Source organism: Cervus elaphus, chromosome 25 (genome assembly GCF_910594005.1).
Source record: "Cervus elaphus chromosome 25, mCerEla1.1, whole genome shotgun sequence".
Classification (NCBI taxonomy): domain Eukaryota; kingdom Metazoa; phylum Chordata; class Mammalia; order Artiodactyla; family Cervidae; genus Cervus; species Cervus elaphus.
The window spans coordinates 33760970-33782482 of record NC_057839.1 but is presented as its reverse complement, the minus strand read 5'-3'; the positions used below and the strand labels follow the sequence as shown (position 1 = coordinate 33782482).

Genomic DNA, 21513 nt, shown 5'->3' with positions numbered 1-21513 from the left:
TGTTACATTCCTTGGTCTCTCCACTTCTACTTTAGTGTGTCAGGACATTTCAAACAGCAAACAAGAGATGAAGGGTTTCAACCAAGTCCCAGAAGGATCAGAAGTAGCAGTCCGCATCTGTTTGAGCTCTGTCTAGCATTCATCTTCAATGTACCCATCACTATTCATGAAATAAACAAAATCCAGAAGGTAAAAAAAATAAAAAATTAACTGCAAAAACTCCAAAAAGGAGAAGGGGAAGGATAGAATTCTCAAAGTCATATTAATTAGGATCTTAGACTTTGCAGAATTAGAATCTAGAATTCCTAGAACTGCAGGATTCGAGAACACAGGCCTTATCTTCTAAATCACCCAGAGAAATTGGGAGGCTGGCCCAGAAAATAAAATCATTACTAAGTATTGAATCTAGACATGACAGCATGATAAAATAATTGATCAGTACTAGAAAATATTCTGATTTAATTTCTGGTTCACATAACCCTAAAAGTTGATAGTGATCGAGATTATCTCATCCAATATTACTGCCAATGTAAAAATTCTCTCTATAAAACATCTGGGAGAACACCAGCAACCTGAGACACTCAGGGTGGAGGCTCTAGTTGGTAGCAGGCAGTTCTATATTGGATATAAAATCTGCTTTTAATGTTTAATTGCCAATACTTAATCTTTGGTTGTTGTTAGGAAAACACAGTAACTCTCTTCACAACTATTTGTGGCAAAATTTATACATGTTAATTTGGGAGTTAATTTCTTTGTTTGAAGTATAAGAATAATAAACTATCAGTGTATGTTCCTCCATACTAGACAAATTGCTCCTTGAAGGCAAAACCATATATCTTGTAAATCTTTTTTTCTGACGTAAGTGATGTAAGTAGAGTACCCTGCTTATATCAGGTTTACAAATTTTGGTGAAAGAGTTAGTGAATCAGTGAACTGAAGTGAAAAGGATGCCTGCATTTAAAAATAGCCTATTAGCTGCTTTCTTGCCTAAACTGTTAGTTCAGGAGGGGAAAAAAAAGAATACTCAAGTATCTGAAATATTTCTCTAAAACTTTATTCAAAGTTATCCACCTCACTGTTAATAAGGTGTACAATTAATGTTCTGTGCCAGTATTACTAGGCCTGCCCATTGCCGGCAATGGACTTTGAGAAAACCCATTTCCTGACACCCCAAAAGTTAAATTACTCTTTTCAAAACATACTGAACTCCCGATACTTGCAAAAAGTATTACATGCACCATTTCCCCATCAATCTTTAAATCTGAACTTACATTATTAATCTACATCAGTGTATGTTAAAATGAAGTCATTTCAACAAAGCATGACTGTACAAATCAAATCACCACTAGTCAGTATTAAGAGTATTTTACAAACACTACATTACGTATTACCTTGCAATCTGAAACATTACATTTCATATTTGTGTAAGTTTATTTTAGATAACTGAAACTTCACAGAATTCAACGGCAAATAAAGTTTAAAAAATTTAATTCTGTACATTAGTTCCAACTATCTCTATTTTACAATCTATAAGGCTCATGTCATAGTTCAGCACCAGAAAGATCTAAGAAACTGTCGAACCAGTCTTCTTATTCATTCTAAGTGATAGTTTGTTACTGTTGTTATTTTTAAGGTAAAAGTCTGAGAAAACGCTTTATATATCCTACTTCCAGACCTTGAGAAGTGGAATACTTTTTGGCTGGTCACACTATGTAAAAAACTTGAGTTGAATCTTTTAATTTTCACTGAACAGATACAAAAACAAAAAAGGAAAGGAATACTTACAACATGAATTTAGGCTGTCAGTCTTTAAAGTTGGATTTATAATACTGAACCATTAGAAATAACTTCACAATGCCCTGTCCCCATCCTCCTTTTTGTTTTAAATTTCTGAAAGGCAGCCAGAAAAATGTTTTATTTATTCCTCAAAATAAGGTACAAGGGAAGGATCACAGCCACAAGCTTTCTCATACACAGCTCCAATAACATCTCAAGGCTCTTCCACAAAATACACTTTGAACTGAGTCAGGAGCAGACCTAGGGAGCAGATCCATAGCCCTCAAAGGTACCATGTTTTCTATACCAGAGTCTGCTCAGTGCTGGCATCCCTCTGTTCAGAGGTCATGACAGTAACTCATCACTGCCGGCCTGGATTTAAAGCAACAGTTTCCAGAACCAGTGTTACCGTCCCAACTCCTCCCTCTCTTGAGGATTCACAAATTCTAGAAAAAGAGTGTGTTTGTCTTGTCATTTTCAAACCGGGTTTGTGCATATTACATTAAAACCACACATTCCCTAAACTAAATTTTTTTCAAAAACCACAGGAACCTTCAGGAATCTTGTTTGTTCCAAGTATAAAATTCTTACATGTTTAAAAAAATTAAAATCGGAGACTAGTACCACTGCTTTCCTCGCCAGAAGTGCACGATTTCAGGCTACATTTAGAAACTAAGCTTCATGCATACACATGGCCAGAGAGGTATGAAGTCTTACAGAGCCCTTAACATCCATCATTCGGGTACAGCAAGCATTGGCTAGACCACAACAGGAAGCATGTTAGCAAACTGAGCAAAGAGACTTTCTCAAGAACACAACAGTTTTCCAGGCTCCATGTCAGTCACGTAAAAATTTAAGCAACAAGTAATCTTTTAAAATTGACCCCAGATGTCCCGTTCCCCCAACCGTTCCCATACGCTCCCCCAAGCCCCCTGAAGTCCTCCACCTCACAGAAGTATCTTAATGCTCCCCATTACTGATGACAGCTGCTTCAGGTTCTGCTGCTGTTGCAGGGAGTCTTGGCACTTTCTTAGCAGGGCTTGGAATATGCTAAAAACAAAAGAGAAGAAAAATGTGGTTGCCTCTTAAGAGTTTTTTTCCCCCAGGAAGAATCATGCTGCTAACCAAAGTTCTAATAGGAAAAGGGCAGCTCTGGAGAGGCTTATGCTAAATATATATCCTATAGAACTTTTCATGGAGGGAGCAAAAATGTCCATTCTTTACCTTATGGTGAACGTATGATATGATTACCCCTATAGCAAGGGATAGGAGGGCCACGGAGATCTATCTACCATACCCAGTATTTCCCTTGTTATATCTTGCCTTTGATTTCAAACACTCGTGGCTTGATCTGCTACCTCAAAAAGCAAGACTACGCATTCAGCACATTTGTGCTGAGTGGATAAAATAAATAACCTCCAAGTTTTTAAAGTCTGTAGTTTGAAGCCTGGTTTGGTCAAGTCAGTTAACTTCCTTCAGCTTCATCTCTAAAATGGGTACAGTAGCATTTACCTCAAAGGGGTTTTTCTAAGGGTTTACGTAGAAAACCTAAAAAGTGACTAGCATGTAATAGGAATTCCAGTCATCGCAATTACTATTCCTTCTTGACACCTGGAGATAGATTAGACAATGGCCTGAGAGAAGGGATGTGAGGGGCTCAACACCCAGCCCCTGCTTCATCTCTCACCAAGACACAAACTACAAGTGAGCCTTCTCAGTTTTGCTTTAAACTTTGGTATTGCTAAAAAAAAAAAAAAACAAAAAAAACAAAAAAAACCTAGTACTTACTGTGCACTAAAAAAATACTAATAACTGCAAAGCACTGCATACAACTGGAAAATGGCACAGTTGGAACCCACTCCCAAAGCCCAGGTTCTGAATCACCCTGATTTATTGACATTCCTTTAAGTGGATAAATCTCAGTGAGGTCACCTCAGTCAGGAGGTCTGGGGATGGAGATTTTCTCATCCAATCAAAGCCCAATCAAAGCCCAAGACCAAACCCAATGAGCTTTACTCACCTCGGCTGTACTGCTCGAGTGCACAAGACCTACTCCCTCATCCAAAGTGTCGTCATTCAGCAAGGGGCGCCGAGCGTAAGTTCTCCTGTGTTTTTCGTCTACTCGAACCAGGTACCATGTTCCTTCAAAGAGGGACTCTATGGAACTCTGGGGAATGTAGTTGGCTAAAGGAAAGGCAGAGGATATGAAAAAGGAGTTATAACGTATAACTCATCTGGTAACAAAACAGCCCTCCAGTAGGCTCCTGGGTGTATATTAACAATTTAATGCTTTTACCCAAGTGATGAGTGTCCTCTCGGAGCTTCATGTTTTCAGCAAAAATATCTGGTGCCACACAAGTTCTTGAGTCAAGCCTTGACTTAAGATCACATATGCTTGCTACTATTTTATCAAGAGCAGACCCTAAAATAACAAGTAATTGCAACATTAAAACACTAAAAATAGTATACATATCCCAAAGCCTGAACAGAATGCTGCCAAAGGGAAAAAACAACTTTTCATTTCTTTCAGAACTACAGGCTATTGTTTAGTTAAAAGATAAGATGTTATTTATTTGACGTGGCTTCCTATGAGCCTTGACTAGACATTTGTTCAGCCTTGGCCAGTAGACAGCTGAGGAAATAGGTGGGATGTGAAACTATAAATAACTTGTCTAGAGTCAACGAACAGTTTCAGAGTAATGCCAAGTCCATTTTTCTCTATATTTTTGCTCCTTCCTGCTCAGGGAGGGCACAAAAGTACCCTTAAATACAGCTAAGATCACATCCCTATAGACATTAGATAACTTAATAAACCACCAAGCCTACAAGAAATGGCCTGGTATTATTCACTCCTATGATCAGTCTCAATCATTAGTGTGAAGACTCAAAAGCTGCCCACCTTAAATAAAGACACTTCCCTTTCTCTACCTATGCTTTAAAAATGCCATAAAAGGGACTTCCTGGGTGGTCCAGTGGTTAAGAAACTGCCTTTTGATGCAGAGAAAGTGTTTGATCCCTAGTTGGAGAACTAAGATGCTACATGCCTCAGAGCAACTAGGCCAGCATGCTGCAACTACAAAGCCCAGGCACTGGGGAGTCCGTGCACACACACTACGGAGTCTGCACACCACAACTAGAGAGTCTAAGCACTGCAACTAAGACCCCACGCGGCCCAATAATAAATAAATAATTTTTTAAATGAGATAACAGATAAAAATAAAATTACTTGCCAAAGAAGGAAAAGTCAAACACTATACCATTAAAAAAAAAAAAATCTTTAAGCTCATTATATAGTTTTTTTTTTTTTTTTTCCTGACTTGGAAAGAAGGAAAGATATTCTGACTCAGACATAATCCTGCCATTTACCCAGTTAAAGCAGAATTTTTGGGCAGAGTGTTGAAAGAAGTAATAAAGATTAAAATGTCATAAACATCTATGGAAGAGAGTTAAGTGTTCACTTGAGAAGCCTGCTAAGTCAGCCTTACCACAGTAGGTCCTCAATACATTGTTGTTAAAAGACTCAGCATTTACCTGGTGTGGCATCTTGTGTGACTTTGAGGGAGTAAAGAGTGGCAGCCAAACCAGAGCCGTAAGAAAACACGCCAATCCTCTTTCCTGCCAGCTGCTGAGGTGAGTACCTATGTAGGAGGGAAAAAAGCTCTTAAGTTAAAGTTTAACTCATCCTACTACAGTGGGCAGAAAACCACAGCTGGAAGAAACTTCATTCTAAGCCTAGGGATCTGACCTAAAGTTTTACTGTTTACAGTAAGCAGATTGAAAACAAGAGTTCTCATCTCTCTAGGAATGATGGAGTTGAGAAAAGTTATGCTCTAAAATAAACTACTTTGTCAACTGGGGATTTATGGTTCAACTGTAGGTCAAGAATAATAAGACCATGAGAACAGCAGCGGGGAAAGTGTGAAATTTAGTACTCTGGGATAAATAACTATAGCCTCATTCCATATCGTCTTCAAGTCAACAGAGAATAGGCTAGAGGACCTGGAAGTAAAAGACCATTCTGTGCCACCAACATGCCTGATAGCAGATCTGGTCTCAGAAATGTAACATCCCCAGACAAGGGGACTGAAGCAGTGGAAATCCATACTTACTGAGCAAGAACAGAAGCCAGGGAGCCGTACACTGAAGACGTGTACATGTTTCCATTTTGATTTGACACAAGCAAAGATGCCTTTGTTTTCTGATTGAAGAGCTCTGAACTAGCTTTCATAAAGGCCTTTTCCACATCTCTGTCAAAGTAGGTATCTTCTAATTTAACATCCCTGAAAATTTTAGAAAAAAGATAATCTTACAGTGTCCAAAGACTCTAATCCACTACAGCTCTGTCATCACCAAACAGAATATACTACTATTTCAAGTCCATAATATTGTCTATTTAGTTAGAAGAGTCACATTCATAGGAGCCAAGTGTCAAACAGTTAAAAAATACTTTATCAGATGGAGAAGGGACACAGGAGAAACAGCAAGAGTTTAACAGGCATGGCAGGCCAGGAGGCCCAAAAAGTGGGGAAAACGGAAGGAGTATGAGAGCAGATATCAGGCGTGGCCAAGGGCAGAACGGATGTGGGCAGAGGAGAGGCAGGGAGTAGAATGAAGACGCTGCCATATAAATGCAGGCACTTGAGGGGCTACATTATCAAGGTGCAACAGGAACAGATCTAAAAGGAGGAAATAAGAAAATCTGAGTAGGAAAGACTAAAGAATTCATATAGGTGAGTGACCACCTCTCTGGGACTCGGTTTCCTCACTGATTAAATAGGTTAGACAAGATGACTTCTTTTGACTCTAAAATTTTCATGTCTGCATAAATAGTGGTTTAACTAATATAAAAAAATACTCTCACATAGAAGGGAGAAAAATCGTAATTCCTCTTACCCAAAGGCTTCTAGGCCACTGTAGATACTATTTTTATCTCTGTTCTGGTCATTCAGGAAGTCATTCAGCAACATCCGAGCTAGAGATTTCTGAACCAGTTTACAATACGGTGAGTGGAAGATCATGAAACCAAAATCATTCAAGGTGAAATCTCTATCATTTCCCTCTGAAAGAGAAATCCAAAGAGATTATGAAATCCATTTAAGCCACTAACTTTCGAAGTCTGATTTTAGAACAGGACTGGGATGTCTTTATATCTTTAAGTAGCAATAAAAAATATACTATATAATGAAATATCTCTATGGTTTAAAATCTGTGTCAAAAAGACATCCAGAAATAGAACAATATACACTATTATTGGTTTTCAAACTAAACTATCACAATCCATTAGTGGGCTGTGTAATCAATTTAGTGGATCAAGGCCAGTATTTTTTTTTAAATCTTAATAAATTAAGAGGTTGTCTTTGTTTGAATGAAAAAAAGTAGAAAAGAGTAAACTGTATAACTTCCAGCATAAGCAAAAAAATTTGATGACATTAGTTTCCATTTAACTACACATAACAATGCAAAGCCTATTTCTTACTGCAGATTCTAATAAATGTTAGAAAATCACTGTACTGTTAAATACTGGTAAACAGTATATGTTACATACTTCAAGAATGCTTCTTATCTAAAGCCACTATGTTTCCTAATATGTTATTGAATCTTATTTTTAACCCTCTCTCACAAACCCTATAAAGCAAACTTGGACTATGGAAAAAGCATACTTTATATAATACTGTGTGCTTTTATGGTTTTAATTCAAATACTGTCCTTCTCAGTATCTCAAGCACTTTCTCAGGGTTAAAGATAGAGATTGATGATGACACTAAAACAGCAAGTTTTAGTTCACAGAAGTGAAGTGAAAGTCGCCCAGTTGTGTCCAACTCTTTGTGACCCCATGGACTATACATACAGTCCATGGAATTCTCCAGGCCAGAATACTGGAGCAGGTTGCCTTTGCCTTCTCCAGGGGATCTTCCCAACCCAGGGATCAAACCCAGGTCTCCCACATTGCAGGAGGATTGTTTACCAGCTGAGCCACTAGGGAAGCCCATGAATTCACAGGTCAAGTACAAAAAGACTATGTGGGGAGGCGGGGGTCACTTTGGTAATTTATTTTCATTCATTTTCTCCAGATCACAGTTGCAAACTAAAATCTGCAACTGTCTACCTCTCTCAGAATATGTACCAGATTCAAGTTACTTTCTTTTATCTTACTTTTGATATTCTTACTGGGTTAAGTCATCTTAAGTATTTTGACAGAAATAAACTTCATTTGCAAAGTTTACCTGTCCTCTTAAATTACATGTTACCAGAAACTGTGGGAAAACTATGGTATTTGGTGGGTGAGGAAGCAATGGTTAAAGGAAGACACTAAAGAAGGATGCCCACGAAGCAGTTTCTCACTAAAGACAGTGAGTACGTTACACTGCCCTCAACAGATAGCAAAACCAAGGAAAATTGATAAAGCCCACCTTTCTGCCACCGGGCACGGATCTTCTTGCGGTAGACAGAATAGCAGCGGTCTAATGCACTGAGGTAGCACTGTATGGACAATTTTCCATCTACTATAGGATATTCAGAAAGCATATCAGGTTTGTAAAAGTCATAGGCATGTTGCATATGTGTCCCACGAAGTCCTAGAAGAACAAAAAAGGAAGAGGTCCATGTAACTCTGCTTCCTGATGTATGCTAGTAAGCAAATCGCATTATCTGGTAACTTTTCTTAAATCTAGTCAACTCATCACTTGCAGAATAGAAATCACAAGGTGAAACGAGTATGTAATTGAAGTGAAACATAACAATATCCATGGACAGGCCTAAGCCTCTTGATATACAACATTTTTTTTTTTTTTTTTTGGTGTTTTTATTTTTTTTTTATTTTTATTTTTATTTTTTTTTCATACATTGATATGAATCAGCCATAGATTTACACTTATTCCCCATCCCGATCCCCCCCTCCCACCTCCCTCTCCACCCGATTCCTCTGGGTCTTCCCAGTGTACCAGGCCCGAGCACTTGTCTCATGCATCCCACCTGGGCTGGTGATCTGTTTCACCATAGATAGTATACATGCTGTTCTTTTGAAACATCCCACCCTCACCTTCTCCCACAGAGTTCAAAAGTCTGTTCTGTATTTCTGTGTCTCTTTTTCTGTTTTGCATATAGGGTCATCGTTACCATCTTTCTAAATTCCATATATATGTGTTAGTATGCTGTAATGTTCTTTATCTTTCTGGCTTACTTCACTCTGTATAATGGGCTCCAGTTTCATCCATCTCATTAGGACTGGTTCAAATGAATTCTTTTTGACGGCTGAGTAATATTCCATGGTGTATATGTACCACAGCTTCCTTATCCATTCATCTGCTGATGGGCATCTAGGTTGCTTCCATGTCCTGGCTATTATAAACAGTGCTGCGATGAACATTGGGGTGCACGTGTCTCTTTCAGATCTGGTTTCCTCAGTGTGTATGCCCAGAAGTGGGATTGCTGGGTCATATGGCAGTTCTATTTCCAGTTTTTTAAGGAATCTCCACACTGTTTTCCATAGTGGCTGTACTAGTTTGCATTCCCACCAACAGTGTAAGAGGGTTCCCTTTTCTCCACACCCTCTCCAGCATTTATTGCTTGTAGACTTTTGGATAGCAGCCATCCTGACTGGTGTGTAATGGTACCTCATTGTGGTTTTGATTTGCATTTCTCTAATAATGAGTGATGTTGAGCACCTTTTCATGTGTTTGTTAGCCATCTGGATATACAACATTTTATGCAAGTTTCATACACCTAACTGGGAGATCACAATTGCTCTGAATTGAAAACAAATTACTATATGACTATGGGCAAGTTACTTCTCCCAGTTGTTAGCAACCCTACTTAAACCCATTTTACTCCTCTGTAAAATGGGGATGACCCCACTTCTGTCATAGGATTGCTATGAAGACTAAATATGATAATACACATAAAGCTCTTAGCAGGTAGTGCCGGCATTTAATGAACACCAAGTACAAGCTTCTAATTTTTAAATTTCTCAGCATATTGTACAAATAAAAAAAAATACTTCCCACTCACCTCGTTCAAAAATTAAAGGTGCATTAGGCCCAATTAGCATAGCAACGGCTCCAACTCCACCTGTAGGTCTGGCATTTCCTGTGGCATATACAGCAATATCCCCTGCAACTACCAGGGCATACCGTCCTGAAAAATATTATTTGTTAGTATACAAGAAGGTGATTGACACCCTATCATACATACAAACTGAAAGTACTGTGTTTCCCCAGAATGTATCATATTTTCCCATCTTTGGTAAAGAAAAAAAAATATTGACTAAATTTTGATAGATCATTTTATCCTACATGATAAAGAGAACTAATTTGTAAATCAAATAAGTTGAAAGTCATAGCTATCTTTCTGAACACGTTCAAACAAGCATAACTGGTAAAAGTCTGCAAATGGTATTTGGGCCTATTCATCCTCAAGGAGAGTTTCTTTGGAAAAATATGCAACATACCATCCCAAGAGCTGGACTCAATCCAATTAACAGCATTGAAGACAGCGGCTGTGCCTCCATAGCATGCATTAGTTGTGTCTATTCCTTCTATATCCGTATTCCCAGACTCCTCAAAGAGCTGCATCAAATTCGTCTTCACTGACTTTGATTTGTCAATGATTGTCTCCGTTCCAACTTCTAGCCTCCCAATGCAGTCATAAGAAAGGCTATTTCTCTCCATAAGATTCTGGACCACAGTCATGCACAGAGAGTTGATATCTTCTCTATCTGTGCAGAAGCCCATCTTGGCCTGGCCCAAGCCAATAGTATACTTTCCAGCATCTACACCATCGTATTTTTCCAACTCTGCTTGATCAACATATTGAGAAGGAAAATAGATCTCAAGGGCAACAATTCCCACATCTTTGGGCCAGCAGGCTTCTGCATTCAAAGGAAGTGACCCAGGCATGGTGAAAGAACTTTAGAAAGAAAAATAGAAAAAAAAAACAAAACATTGTTTTAGATTATAGGTTGTAGACTGTCAAGTTCAAACTTGAGAAATCAACATTGATATTAATTTCTAAATTTAGTATATTCTTAGGACAGTCAATTTTAATATGTGGAGGTAGCAATGATAGTATGAGCAAGAGTTATTGACTCTATTATTATTTAAAGTTATCATCTTTTAGAAAGACTTACAGGTTATTCAAAACTAGGTATCTTTAGATTGATGGGGAGGGAGGTGGGAGGGGGAGTCAGGATGGGGAGCACATGTAAATCCATGGCTGATTCATGTCAATGTATGGATGGCAAAAACCACTACAATACTGTAAAGTAATTAGCCTCCAACTAGTAAAAATAAGTGAAAAAAAAATATGATTATTAGAGGTAAAGAAAACTGAAATAAGACTCATCTATGTTGTAAAGAACTATAAGATAAAATGAGAATTTAGTAACATGGCCCACAGATCAGAACTCAAGTATCTGATCTATTCCCGGCCACTCAAAAAGTTTAAGTCATTCATTCATTTCCATATATGGATTATTCACAGCTATTGACTTTATGGGACTTTAAATACTCACAGTTTTAGTTAAACTAACATACTAAACTAAACCTGTTACATACTAACAGTTTTAATTAGATCAAACAGTATTGCATTCTTTATTGATCTAAACAATCCAAATATGTAGAAAAGCCACACTGTCAAGTCTGCCATGGCACTCTATTCAAGATCCCTGCAATTAAAATCTCAGCCTTCCAAAGTAACCCCCACCCCCACCCCACCATCTAGAACCCAAATGATTACAATTTAAAGCAAAGACAAGTTCCCGGACCCATAACAGGTCAAAAGTCAATATTCTGTACTTTCCACAGCTAGTGTACAGGTGATAAATGATCATGAGATCACAAGATTATCATTTAGCTTCTACATCAGGCAAAACAACACAACTGATCCAAATCTGAAAACTGGTACCATAACCCACATATTATTTGCATGGCATCTTAGACAACACCTCTTAAAATAATCCCTTTTTTTTAAAAAATGGCCTTTAAAAGTTGCATTGTTGCCACACCAACGTTCAGTAGTGTTTAGATTTATTCACCAACAGTGCAAAGAAAATGTGCTAGCCACTCAAGAGTGTTGCTATGACCTATGGGCAAGTCACATAACCTGTCAGAGCCTCAATTTCTTTAGAGGTTAGTTCAATTAGAAGGAGAGAAATTACTCGAGATGTTTCTAACAAGGAGGAGGATTTTAATATAGGGAAATGGTTACCACTCTGTTGGCCCGGCTACAGGAGCAAATGGGGGGAAGACAGTCACTATTCGGACCCCATGAGCGCACACTCCCACTGAGGCTGCACCCCGGCTGCTGAGTGAGAGCCAAAGCCCCACACTCTCGCTGCTGCTGCCACCGACAAAGGCACATCCTGTATTTATGTCATTTTTCTTCTGCCAGTCTGCCAACACAGGTGGAGCACTGGTGATAATGAAATCACAGGCTGCTGCCATAGTGAGTTGTTAACTGTTGAAATCTTGAGAAAATATCTCAAGCAGAGATGCTGTCCTTAAATCACGAGATCTACCCTTAGCCTGTAGGTTATCAAGATATGAGTGTATTAAAGCCTGAAAAATAAGCACCTGGAAACATAGTCACAAAATCTTAAGTTAAAGGCCTTAAGGGACACCAGTTGAATCTTCCTTCTAAATATAAGAATCTTATTTATATTTTTTCATCCATCCAAACAATGACAACATGTTAAATGCCAAACATTTGGGATAAGTTTTATAGGAGGTAACCCTTGCCCTTTCAAATATTCACTGTCTGGTGGGATAGGAAGCTACAAATATAACAATAAACAAGTGAAACAACAGAGACATTCCAGTCTCATTCTGTTAGAACTACCTAACCCAACCAGGGAAGGAACGAGAAGAAAGGCTTCTTGGTTACTGGGGCCTGACCCGAGTCTTAGGAATGAGTCGGAATAATCAGTAAAGCTCTGCAGAAGCAGATGGTAGTAGTTTTCACAGGATGGACAACATAAACAAAGGCACACCACAAGGAACCATGAAAAGTTATACTAATTTACCGAAGTGAAATGTGAGCCCTTCAATGAGTAGATCAGGCAAGTAGTGGGTCAGGAGAGCCAGCTAAGGGTTGAGTCATAAAGTTTCTGGCATGTGATGTTAGCGAGCTTCAGCATCATCATGAAGGCAGTAAGAAGCCATCAAAAGAGTTTTAAACAACATGGTTATATTAATGTTCAGATCGTCTTTTTCCAATTCTGGGATCAATTTAGTGAGTGTCAAACAACATCTTTTAAAAACAAACAAAATATCAGATTGCACAGCACATGGTAAATGCCAAGAATTTTTCATGAAAATTTTGTTTTAATTATTCATACATATCCTGGGTTGCAATACAACGTGGATTCCTTACTGAGGGTCACAGCCAGAAAAGTGTGAGTCTCCATTTTACACAGTCACTGGTGCTACGTGGAGAATGGATCCGAGTTAGGAAGTTGATATGGAAGCCCAATGAGATATAGGTCATGAAACAGAGTAATTACTACATGAAGAGAAAAGGAGCAACTTCAGAAAATTTTGGAAACAAAAAAATGGGAGACACTGTGATTGACCAGATGGTAGGAAAAGGATGAAATATTTAGGGGAGATAACTCCCAGATTTCTAGCCTCCACTGTTGTAGTTCTTGACAGGATCACTCACTGTCAAGATACACTAAAGTGAGCAGAGAACCACCTCTCCACTTTGTCCCATCTCTTCCCTCTTATAGGCAAACCCATCGATTTTACGATAATCTAAACTCGGCCACACTGAGGTTGAAACGAAGACCTAAAGAGACTAATGTGTCACAAGGCAAGGCATATTCTAAGTTTATAATAAAATATGTTTAAGTCATCTGCATAGTCCACAGAAAAAAACTAGTGTTAAAAACAAAAAGCAGTCCATATACTTATAAAAAGAACCCCTCCTATATGCTACCCTTTAAATCACCAAAACAGAGGCGATAGGATTAACCACTTTTCCAGCCTTTCCCACAAGGTTACCCTTTACATTCTTTTCAACTCTTCAAACTGCTCTAAACATGATGAGGACAATATAATTTTCCCTGCCTGGTCCAATAGCTTGCAGTGCTATTGGAAATAAAGAGGAAAAATACATATAATCTTCTAAAGATGTGAACCAGTTTACGCCATAAAGCAAAGCTCTAATTCCAGAATTAATCTATGTTTATCATAATCAAACCAGCTCTGATTAGTTCTTATTATATGGTACTTACTAAATAAGGTATAACTCTATTATTAAGTCTCCTAGAGTTAAACAAGTGACTTGTTTCACTTCGGGGGAAAAAAAAAATGTACCTAAATTAACCCATACCTATCAAAGTGAATCACAAAGTAAATCATGACTGACTTTGGTGTGGAAAATTTTTTATATTGTCTAATTCAGTCAACATTGCTCATTCTCTGAGGATTTTTGATAGCCAAAGTACTTTTGTTACATCCTTGGTAAAAGTTAGTGAAGTGAAAGCCGCTCAGTCATGTCTGACTCTTTGCGACCCCATGGACTATACAGTCCATGCAATTCTCCAGGCCAGAATACTGGAGTGGGTAGCCTTTCCCTTCTCCAGGGGATCCTCCCAACCCAGGGATCAATCCCAGGTCTCCCACACTGCAGGTGGATTCTTTACCAGCTGAGCCACAAGGGAAGCCTTGGTAAAACACCATGTAATTTTAAAATATTTACCTTTTGGTTGAAATTGAGGGAGAATGAGAAAAGTAGAAAGAAAGGAATATTAAATCAGAAAGTAAACTGGCTTCATGGCATTTAAAACAACAAAAAGATTGATATAGTTTCTGGTCTAAAATCTTTACTTTATTCTATTAAGTGTGTGCTCTTATGTCGTCCTCTCAAATGTCTTCTGATATAGGCCAGACATAAACTAGAGAAAGAGAAAAAGACCAGCTAAAGATCTGAGATTTTCAATAAAAAGACATAAATTTTCATTTAAAATTTCTTCTCTACAAGGGAGGAGAAAAATACACTTTTACCACAGAACTCTGTGAACCTTCCAAAGCTATCTTCCAACAAAGACAAAAAGAAGACTCAATCTGTCCTAAAGTGAAAGCTCACCCCCTCTGGTGGACAGGAGGAGCTCCAGGTCCCACCTTCCTTGTGAACAATTTGTGAACGCTTCCTGCCTAGGAGGACACAAGACGGACCAATACGATCCCCTGAGAATCTTTTAAGTTTGTGAATGACAGACAGATGGGAAAAGAAAAAGGAAAAAAAAAAAGGCAAAAAAACAGGGAAATCAGCTAAGGATGCTGATATAAGGGCAAACCTAGCTCCTCAGGGCCCATCAGGGAGGGACTTCGGCGTCAGTTCCCAGGACCATGATGCCAGCCTCCTAACTGAGCTCTCTGCCTCCATCCTTCCCCTGTCCTAGTATCACCTTTCTAAAATGCACATCTGACCTTTGATAAGATGCTATTTAAAACTATTCCAAGCCTCTTCCTTGCATTGCACAAGGAGCTTCTGGAAAGCAAGAAGTGTTACCTTGTTCGTCTTTGTGTCCCTAGTCTCCAGCCCAATGCTTGGCATAGGCTAGAAGCTGGATGTTGAATAAATGAAATTCTACTAGCCTTCTAACCTAAAATTAGTAACAACCATAAGAAATCATAAAGCTGAAGCATAAAAAAGCAGAATCATAAGAGGAGCTCCATGGTTACAGAAGAAAGCAATAGCTGCAAATAATTAGATTATTGGTTCAAACACATTTATAACTACTGTCCAGTCTCACAATTGTATACATTCATCTGTAACCCAGATGGATATCTTTTGAGGCTGTAATTCAACATGCACTATTGGTACACGTGCATACCTGTGACTATTTCTGATTAAGCAGTTTATAGGATTACATTTTATTCTCTACATATTTTCCTCTTATGAGTGAACACTAATTTTGAAAATTAGTTTCTAGATTTTAAACATTAGTCTAATAAACACAAAATTAGTCTTCTGAAGCGTTATGGCATTAATCAATATTTAAAAGATAAAATAAAATTCTATAATGGGTTTTAAGAATGTGTAGTGCACACAATGGTTATTTGTCCTAGCATAAAAATTAAAAATTCCCCCTTCCATTAGAGAGGAAAACTCTCCTTTAGCAGCATGACAGGATGCCATACCTGTGTGAGGGATAAAGAACTGCAGTCTCCAGGTCTGTCACTCTGTTTCCTCCTTCAGGCACTAGGAATTTCAAATAAGAACCTCTTTTAAAGTCATATCAAATAATGACTCCAATCCAAAGCAAGTTAAAATAAACATTTCCTGATCCAATTACATTATAGAGAACAGAATTTGACTTTGCTTAAGGAAAAAAAAAGAAATGGTACTTAAAGATTGTAAAACTTTTCTCTCCTTATTTTATTAGCTCTTACAGTGGTAGTTTCAGTCCTGGTAATAAGTTGATACATGTAGTTCATATGACTGATTCAGGCTTTAAACCAAGTATGATGCTGGGAGAGTTGTAATCTTCTTTACTAAAGTAAGAGTTTTCAAGAATTGGGGGAGAGGAATATAAGTTGTACTAGGCTAACAAATCTCTGGAGTAAAGAGACTTACACATTCAAGAGCTTGCTCTGCACTTAGGAGCTTGAGACTAATGACAGTCTGTGCCTTTCTGAGCTTCAATTTCCTCATCTGTAAAATGGAGCTAATACCTGCCCTCCCGGTTCATTGTAAAGGATGCTTGAGAAGATAAAATTTGTAAAAAATATAAAGCACCAATACACTGATTATTATCTTACTTCTTAGTATTTTTCAAACAAAAACAAATCTTTCTAGCAAGAGCTAATTACCTTCATTTATTTAATCTTATGCTCCTGGTTTTCAACATGGTCACTTTCACCTACCCCAACCTTTTAGAAAGTGATTTTCCTCTTAGAGCTTGGGTTAAAAAGGTAGATATTTGGTATCAAGACCGAGGATCATTAAGCTTTATCATCATTTAAATTATGTGGAAACAAAATGGAAGGTGACCTTGGAGCATTTTCCTCTGTCCATTTACTTTGAAAGGTTGTTTCTTGGAACAGTTCCTGTTGCACGCAAACACAATTACCTTTGGTCTCTATTTAATTGTTGGCGAATACAGCATCTGCCCTTGCCTGATTAACTGGAGAGTACTCTCAGATGCTATTCAGTAAAGCTCTACTGCTTTCACATAATTAGATCATTTAAGAGCTTATAGACTTAGTTCCTTTTACTTCATTAATCTCCCCCAACCTTAAATAGATTCTGAGTTTTATCGGAAAAGATAAGACTACTGTATTCCAAAAACCTGATGACAGGATAATATATACAATGAGAAAAGAACTAATTTTGTGTTCTTGATTACCTCAAATTATGCTTTTGTAATCTGCAAATTAAGCATTCCATGGAGACTAGTGGGGGGGGGGGGCATGATTCCCTCTTCTCTGAAAAATGTTGAAACTATTTAAATAACACAATATTTCTTCTTGAAACCACGTATGTATATGCATTTGACACTACTTTAATCGAGGGAATTTCTCCTGAACTGACAATATTCCTTCTTTCAATTTTTATTATTTACATCAGGGAGGGAGCTTAGGTGGGAAGGCATAGAGCCAGCAGCAGAGAGAAGGGAGGGAGTGAACTCAGTGCACAAGAGAAAGCAAGGATAGACACAGAAGATTAAAGATCCGCACAGAACTGCCAAGCTACTCAAGTTCTCAGGAGAAATAGAGGCCTGGAGTTGACAGGAAATGGAGGTCACAAATGCCTCTTTGGGAAACAATCAATCTGAAAGGGACCTCCCCCCAACCCCGCAGCTTTCCATTCTCTTCTGCAGCTGCTAGGAGGCTTCTCTACCTGGACAAAAACAGCAGTGCCAAAGGCTCAAGCAGGTCATCAGCTTATTTCTAACAGGTCTTTTCAGAGCAAGCGATAGAGGCAAGCGGTATGGCTCAGGAGGCAGTTAATGAATCATAGGCATTTTGAGTTTGGCAGAGATCTCTGAAGGTGGAAAAGGAACTGGCAAACCACTCCAGTATTCTTGCCTGGGGAATCCCATGGACAGAAGGTCTGAAGGGCTGCACTCCATGGGTTCACAAAAAGTTGGACACGACTTGAGTAACTAACACACACACACACCCCTGAAAAATGATGAGACTGCCTAGGGCCAACCAACTTTCTCCTGGGGTTTATTCAGTGTTGTTCTGAATTCCTCCTCTGGCCCCCTTGTTAGCACGGATTCAAAGAGGTAGTCAGAGAAGTTTACCCAGTACATATTCTGGTACACAATAAACCACACGCAGTTACCTGCTGATCCTTTTCACCATTACAGGAAAGAAATCCAGGAATCCTTTTTAACTGAGAATGAGCTGGCAACGTTTCCTCCTTAGGAGGGCCGGCAAGCAAAAATACTGTTAGGAAAGCCTTGCTCACATCTGTACAACCCTGGTCTAGTTCCCTAAGGAAAAAATACAGACACCCTGCCCCCTCCCCCCCCATTCCAGAGGTACTGGTCTGCTTATCAGATACTCTACTCATATTTCAAGGTCCTGTTCTAGACTCCCTCTTCCAGGAAGGTTTCCTCGAGCTTTCCAATCAGGCTCTGCATTCACGATGACACTGACGACTTCACAGTCTACTGTCAGTGGAAAGCTAGTTTCTGGCAGTCTTCTTAAGCATACGGGATACTTAGACTCCTGTTGGGAGAAGGGCTATATTTTGATTCTTTTAAAATCCCTTTGAGACGCTGGAGTAAAGGGCACACAATTGCATTTTTTGAGTGGCTGAATTTGGAGTTATAATAATTAGAGGAAAAATCTTTTAGATTCAAGTAGTTACAGCAGCAGCCCTCATTAGTGAATTCTTTTCACTATCCCTTTAAGATGAGCTGCAGCCCCAAATGGTGTCCAGAAGCTTTAAAAAAAAAAAAAAAAGGGGGGGGGGGGGCTTTTTTCTGCTGCTCTTCAAAGCAAATGGTAGGTTTCAATTATTCCTTGAAAACTGTAAGGTATTCATATGGAATCAGAAGAGAACACTTGTTGGTCTTATGTTATTCCCAAATGCACATTCCCCCAGGTCCATGCCTTCCAAAGATGAAGCCTGTAAGTTCTGAAAGACTAGCCTCTCTACTGCTCTCACTACACGTGGTTAACAAGCAGCAAGCGGGCACTACCACAAGCCCAGCATTAGATTACTAGATGACTAGATTACTAAGAACTGAGTCCTATCGCCTTCCCATTAGATTGGGCAATATGTTTTTAATCTATACCACTGTCTTGAGAAACACAGTATCACATCCTATGTGCTTGGTTTTTTAATAAACCCAACATAAAATTATGACTATTTTCTTTTCCAAATGAAACTAAAGAGATTCTGATATTTAGCCATTAAACTCCTCCATCCACAGCCCCAATGCATCTCCCTGCATTCAGTTCTACTGGACTGCTGTTTTAAATAATGCTAGCATCCCCAGGAAACACATATGACACCAGTATCAGGGTTTTGCATTTCCCGTGAGAAAAGCTATCTGAAACGTCAATCCAAAAAAAAAAAAAATCTCAAAATCAATCCCTCAGTTAAGAGAAACAAGATGTAAAAGCACTCTGGAGAAATATTTAAAAAAAAAAAAAAAAAAGAAAGAAAGAAAAAAACAAAGGCCCAGGATTAGTTCAACAAATGACGTGGACTTCTATGGCCCCAAACATAATATCCATATAACTCTCCCCATCTGCAACACCTTCTGAGAACTGGGATTATTTACTAAACTAGAATTGAACTGAACTACACTGGAACTGATTTACGTGCAAATTTACAAACTTAGGAGAGAGACCTGCAAAGTTTAGACACACAGAAAATAAAGTCTTTCTCCTTTCTCATAAGATATGCTATCCCTGCCCTCCTCATCCACACAAAAAACTAACTCAAATTTTAAAAATAAAAAACCACATATTCACATGGTTAGGTCCGAGGAGAAACATACACTGCATTACCCTCAATTTTTGGAGGTCTTGTGAGCTAAACAAGACCAACAAAAAAAAAAAAAGAAAAAAGAAAAAACAAAAAACAACACAGACTGCTTGGATATATCGAGCTGCAAAGAACCATTTGGCCCAGATACAGGGTAAGGACTTTCAGTTAGCCTTCTAAAAGAAATCTGTGCGAAGAAGTCCAAACTCCACCTCAGAAGGAAAGATCTGCTTACTAGCCCTTCCTTGTGTCTTAATCTTGTCATTTATCTTGCCATTGTTTTTCATAATTCATCCCTGAAATACAGCAAATGTTACTCAGCCGCGGCTACAACATCTCAGGTGCAGCAGGTTGGCAAGAGCATCAGTCTGAGGGAAGAGCTGCTGCAGAGGTGAGCAAAGAAGCCTGTGATGCCCTAAAGCAAGGCCGCCGGGCAAGTGTAACCAGCAGGGACAGCCTCACATTACCTGTTGTCCAAAACTCTCCTCCAGGGTGGGTCAGCGTAATCCCTTCTCTACCACTGGCCAAGGCAGTTCACACGTTTTTCAAAGACTCCATATATCGAGTTTTGAAAAGTCCTTGGTTCAATCCAAAGCCTACTGTGTGTGAAGCCCTATTGGTGCCTGCCCATTACATCATCATAACAAGCTATTAATATTAGCAGGAGGGAGATAAGGACTTTCAGAACACGGAGGAGACATATATATGGGCTTAAAAAACATGGAGGCAGGAAGGTGGGAGGCAGGAACCTGTGATATTGGAAGCAAGCACAGACCGAAGCAGTCAAGAGTTTGAAGTAGTCAGCCAGGTTAAACCACGGTTGTGATGCTTTCTCGCACCTGAGCTAGGGACGAAGAGCAACGCTGCCCACCTCCCTTCCTCCCAGTCACTCTCTTTAAGTAGCAAGACGACACACCCCCTGTCAACCTACAAGGCTCCAAGTGTGATCCTCCGCATCCTTCGGCGTCCACCCTGAAGCCAAGGCGCCGGAAACACCTCAGCAGGCCAGCTCCTTTCTCGTCCCCCTCATGTACCCACCCCCATCCCCTCAAGGTGGTCACAGTCACTCCCCTGGCACCTCCAGCTCCTGACTATGTCATCAGAAGCCTGCCCCTTAATACCCTCTCTCCTTCTTCCCTCTGCGACTCGCCTGCCCACATTAATGCCCCCGCCCTCCAGGACCCACCGCGGTCGGCCCCAGGTCCCTGGCAGGGGAAGCCCCGCACGGCCGCCGCTCCCGACGCCCTACCCTCCAGGTCCAGGTCCAAACCTCAGCCCTGACCCGGACGGAGCTGGAGCTCTTTCGGGCCTAGTCAAGGACACCAATCCGCCGTGCCCTCACCCTGCCCGCGAGGCCTCAGCAGCCAGGGTCGCCTCCTCCACTCGGGACACTCACCCAAATATGACCGGGCGGTGGCCGTAGAAAGTGAACGACCAACGAAGGGACAGTGCGAGATGCCTCCCCTCAGCCACTAGCTTTATAGCCGCGGACCCACCAGACTCCGGCAAGGCCGGGAGTCCGTGAGAGGTGGGACAGTGGCCCCAGCAGCCAATCGTGGCCAGCAGAGGAGCCCCGTAGTGCCCGCCCCCTAGTCCGGCTTCAACCAATCCGAAGGAAACTAGAGGAGGCAATCGCTGAGGGTTTTCCCTCGTGGCTGGAAGGGCGGGGGAAGGGGCGGGGACAAAGCCGGAGGGCCGAGAAAATGGGGTGAGAGAGTGACGTGTAGTGGCCCGAGAGCCGGCCTACCAATGACAGAGCGGCGAGACACGGCGAGAGCCAACGGG

At 39.9% G+C, this 21513-nt stretch overlaps 1 protein-coding gene across 2 annotated transcripts; it reads right to left on the bottom strand.

Annotated features, from left to right (window-relative positions):
* Window positions 1–1033: 1033 nt before the first annotated feature.
* Window positions 1034–21273, bottom strand: HMGCS1 (3-hydroxy-3-methylglutaryl-CoA synthase 1). Of its 2 annotated transcripts, XM_043887294.1 has the most exons (11): window positions 21125–21258; window positions 15918–15978; window positions 10223–10680; window positions 9784–9909; window positions 8187–8351; window positions 6670–6835; window positions 5886–6056; window positions 5308–5414; window positions 4073–4198; window positions 3797–3960; window positions 1034–2826 (listed from the first exon to the last, which is right to left on the bottom strand). In XM_043887294.1, the coding sequence occupies exons 3-11, from the start codon at window positions 10668–10670 to the stop codon at window positions 2737–2739; spliced, it is 1563 nt and encodes a 520-aa protein (XP_043743229.1). In that variant the 5' UTR covers window positions 10671–10680; window positions 15918–15978; window positions 21125–21258; the 3' UTR covers window positions 1034–2736. The 2 variants fall into 2 exon arrangements, with proteins under 2 accessions (XP_043743229.1, XP_043743230.1); XM_043887295.1 differs by lacking the exon at window positions 15918–15978 and having other exon boundaries at window positions 21125–21273.
* Between the last annotated feature and the right edge of the window lie 240 nt (window positions 21274–21513).

Excerpts from the sequence above, each read along its gene's own strand:
- HMGCS1 (XM_043887295.1), bottom strand. The coding sequence starts at position 10,670 with ATGCCTGGGTCACTTCCTTTGAATGCAGAAGCCTGCTGGCCCAAAGAT. Across the intron at positions 8,352-9,783 it reads ACCTTTAATTTTTGAACGAG|GACTTCGTGGGACACATATG; the intron begins GTGAGTGGGAAG and ends TTGTTCTTCTAG. Across the intron at positions 6,057-6,669 it reads AGTGGCCTAGAAGCCTTTGG|GGATGTTAAATTAGAAGATA; the intron begins GTAAGAGGAATT and ends TAAAATTTTCAG.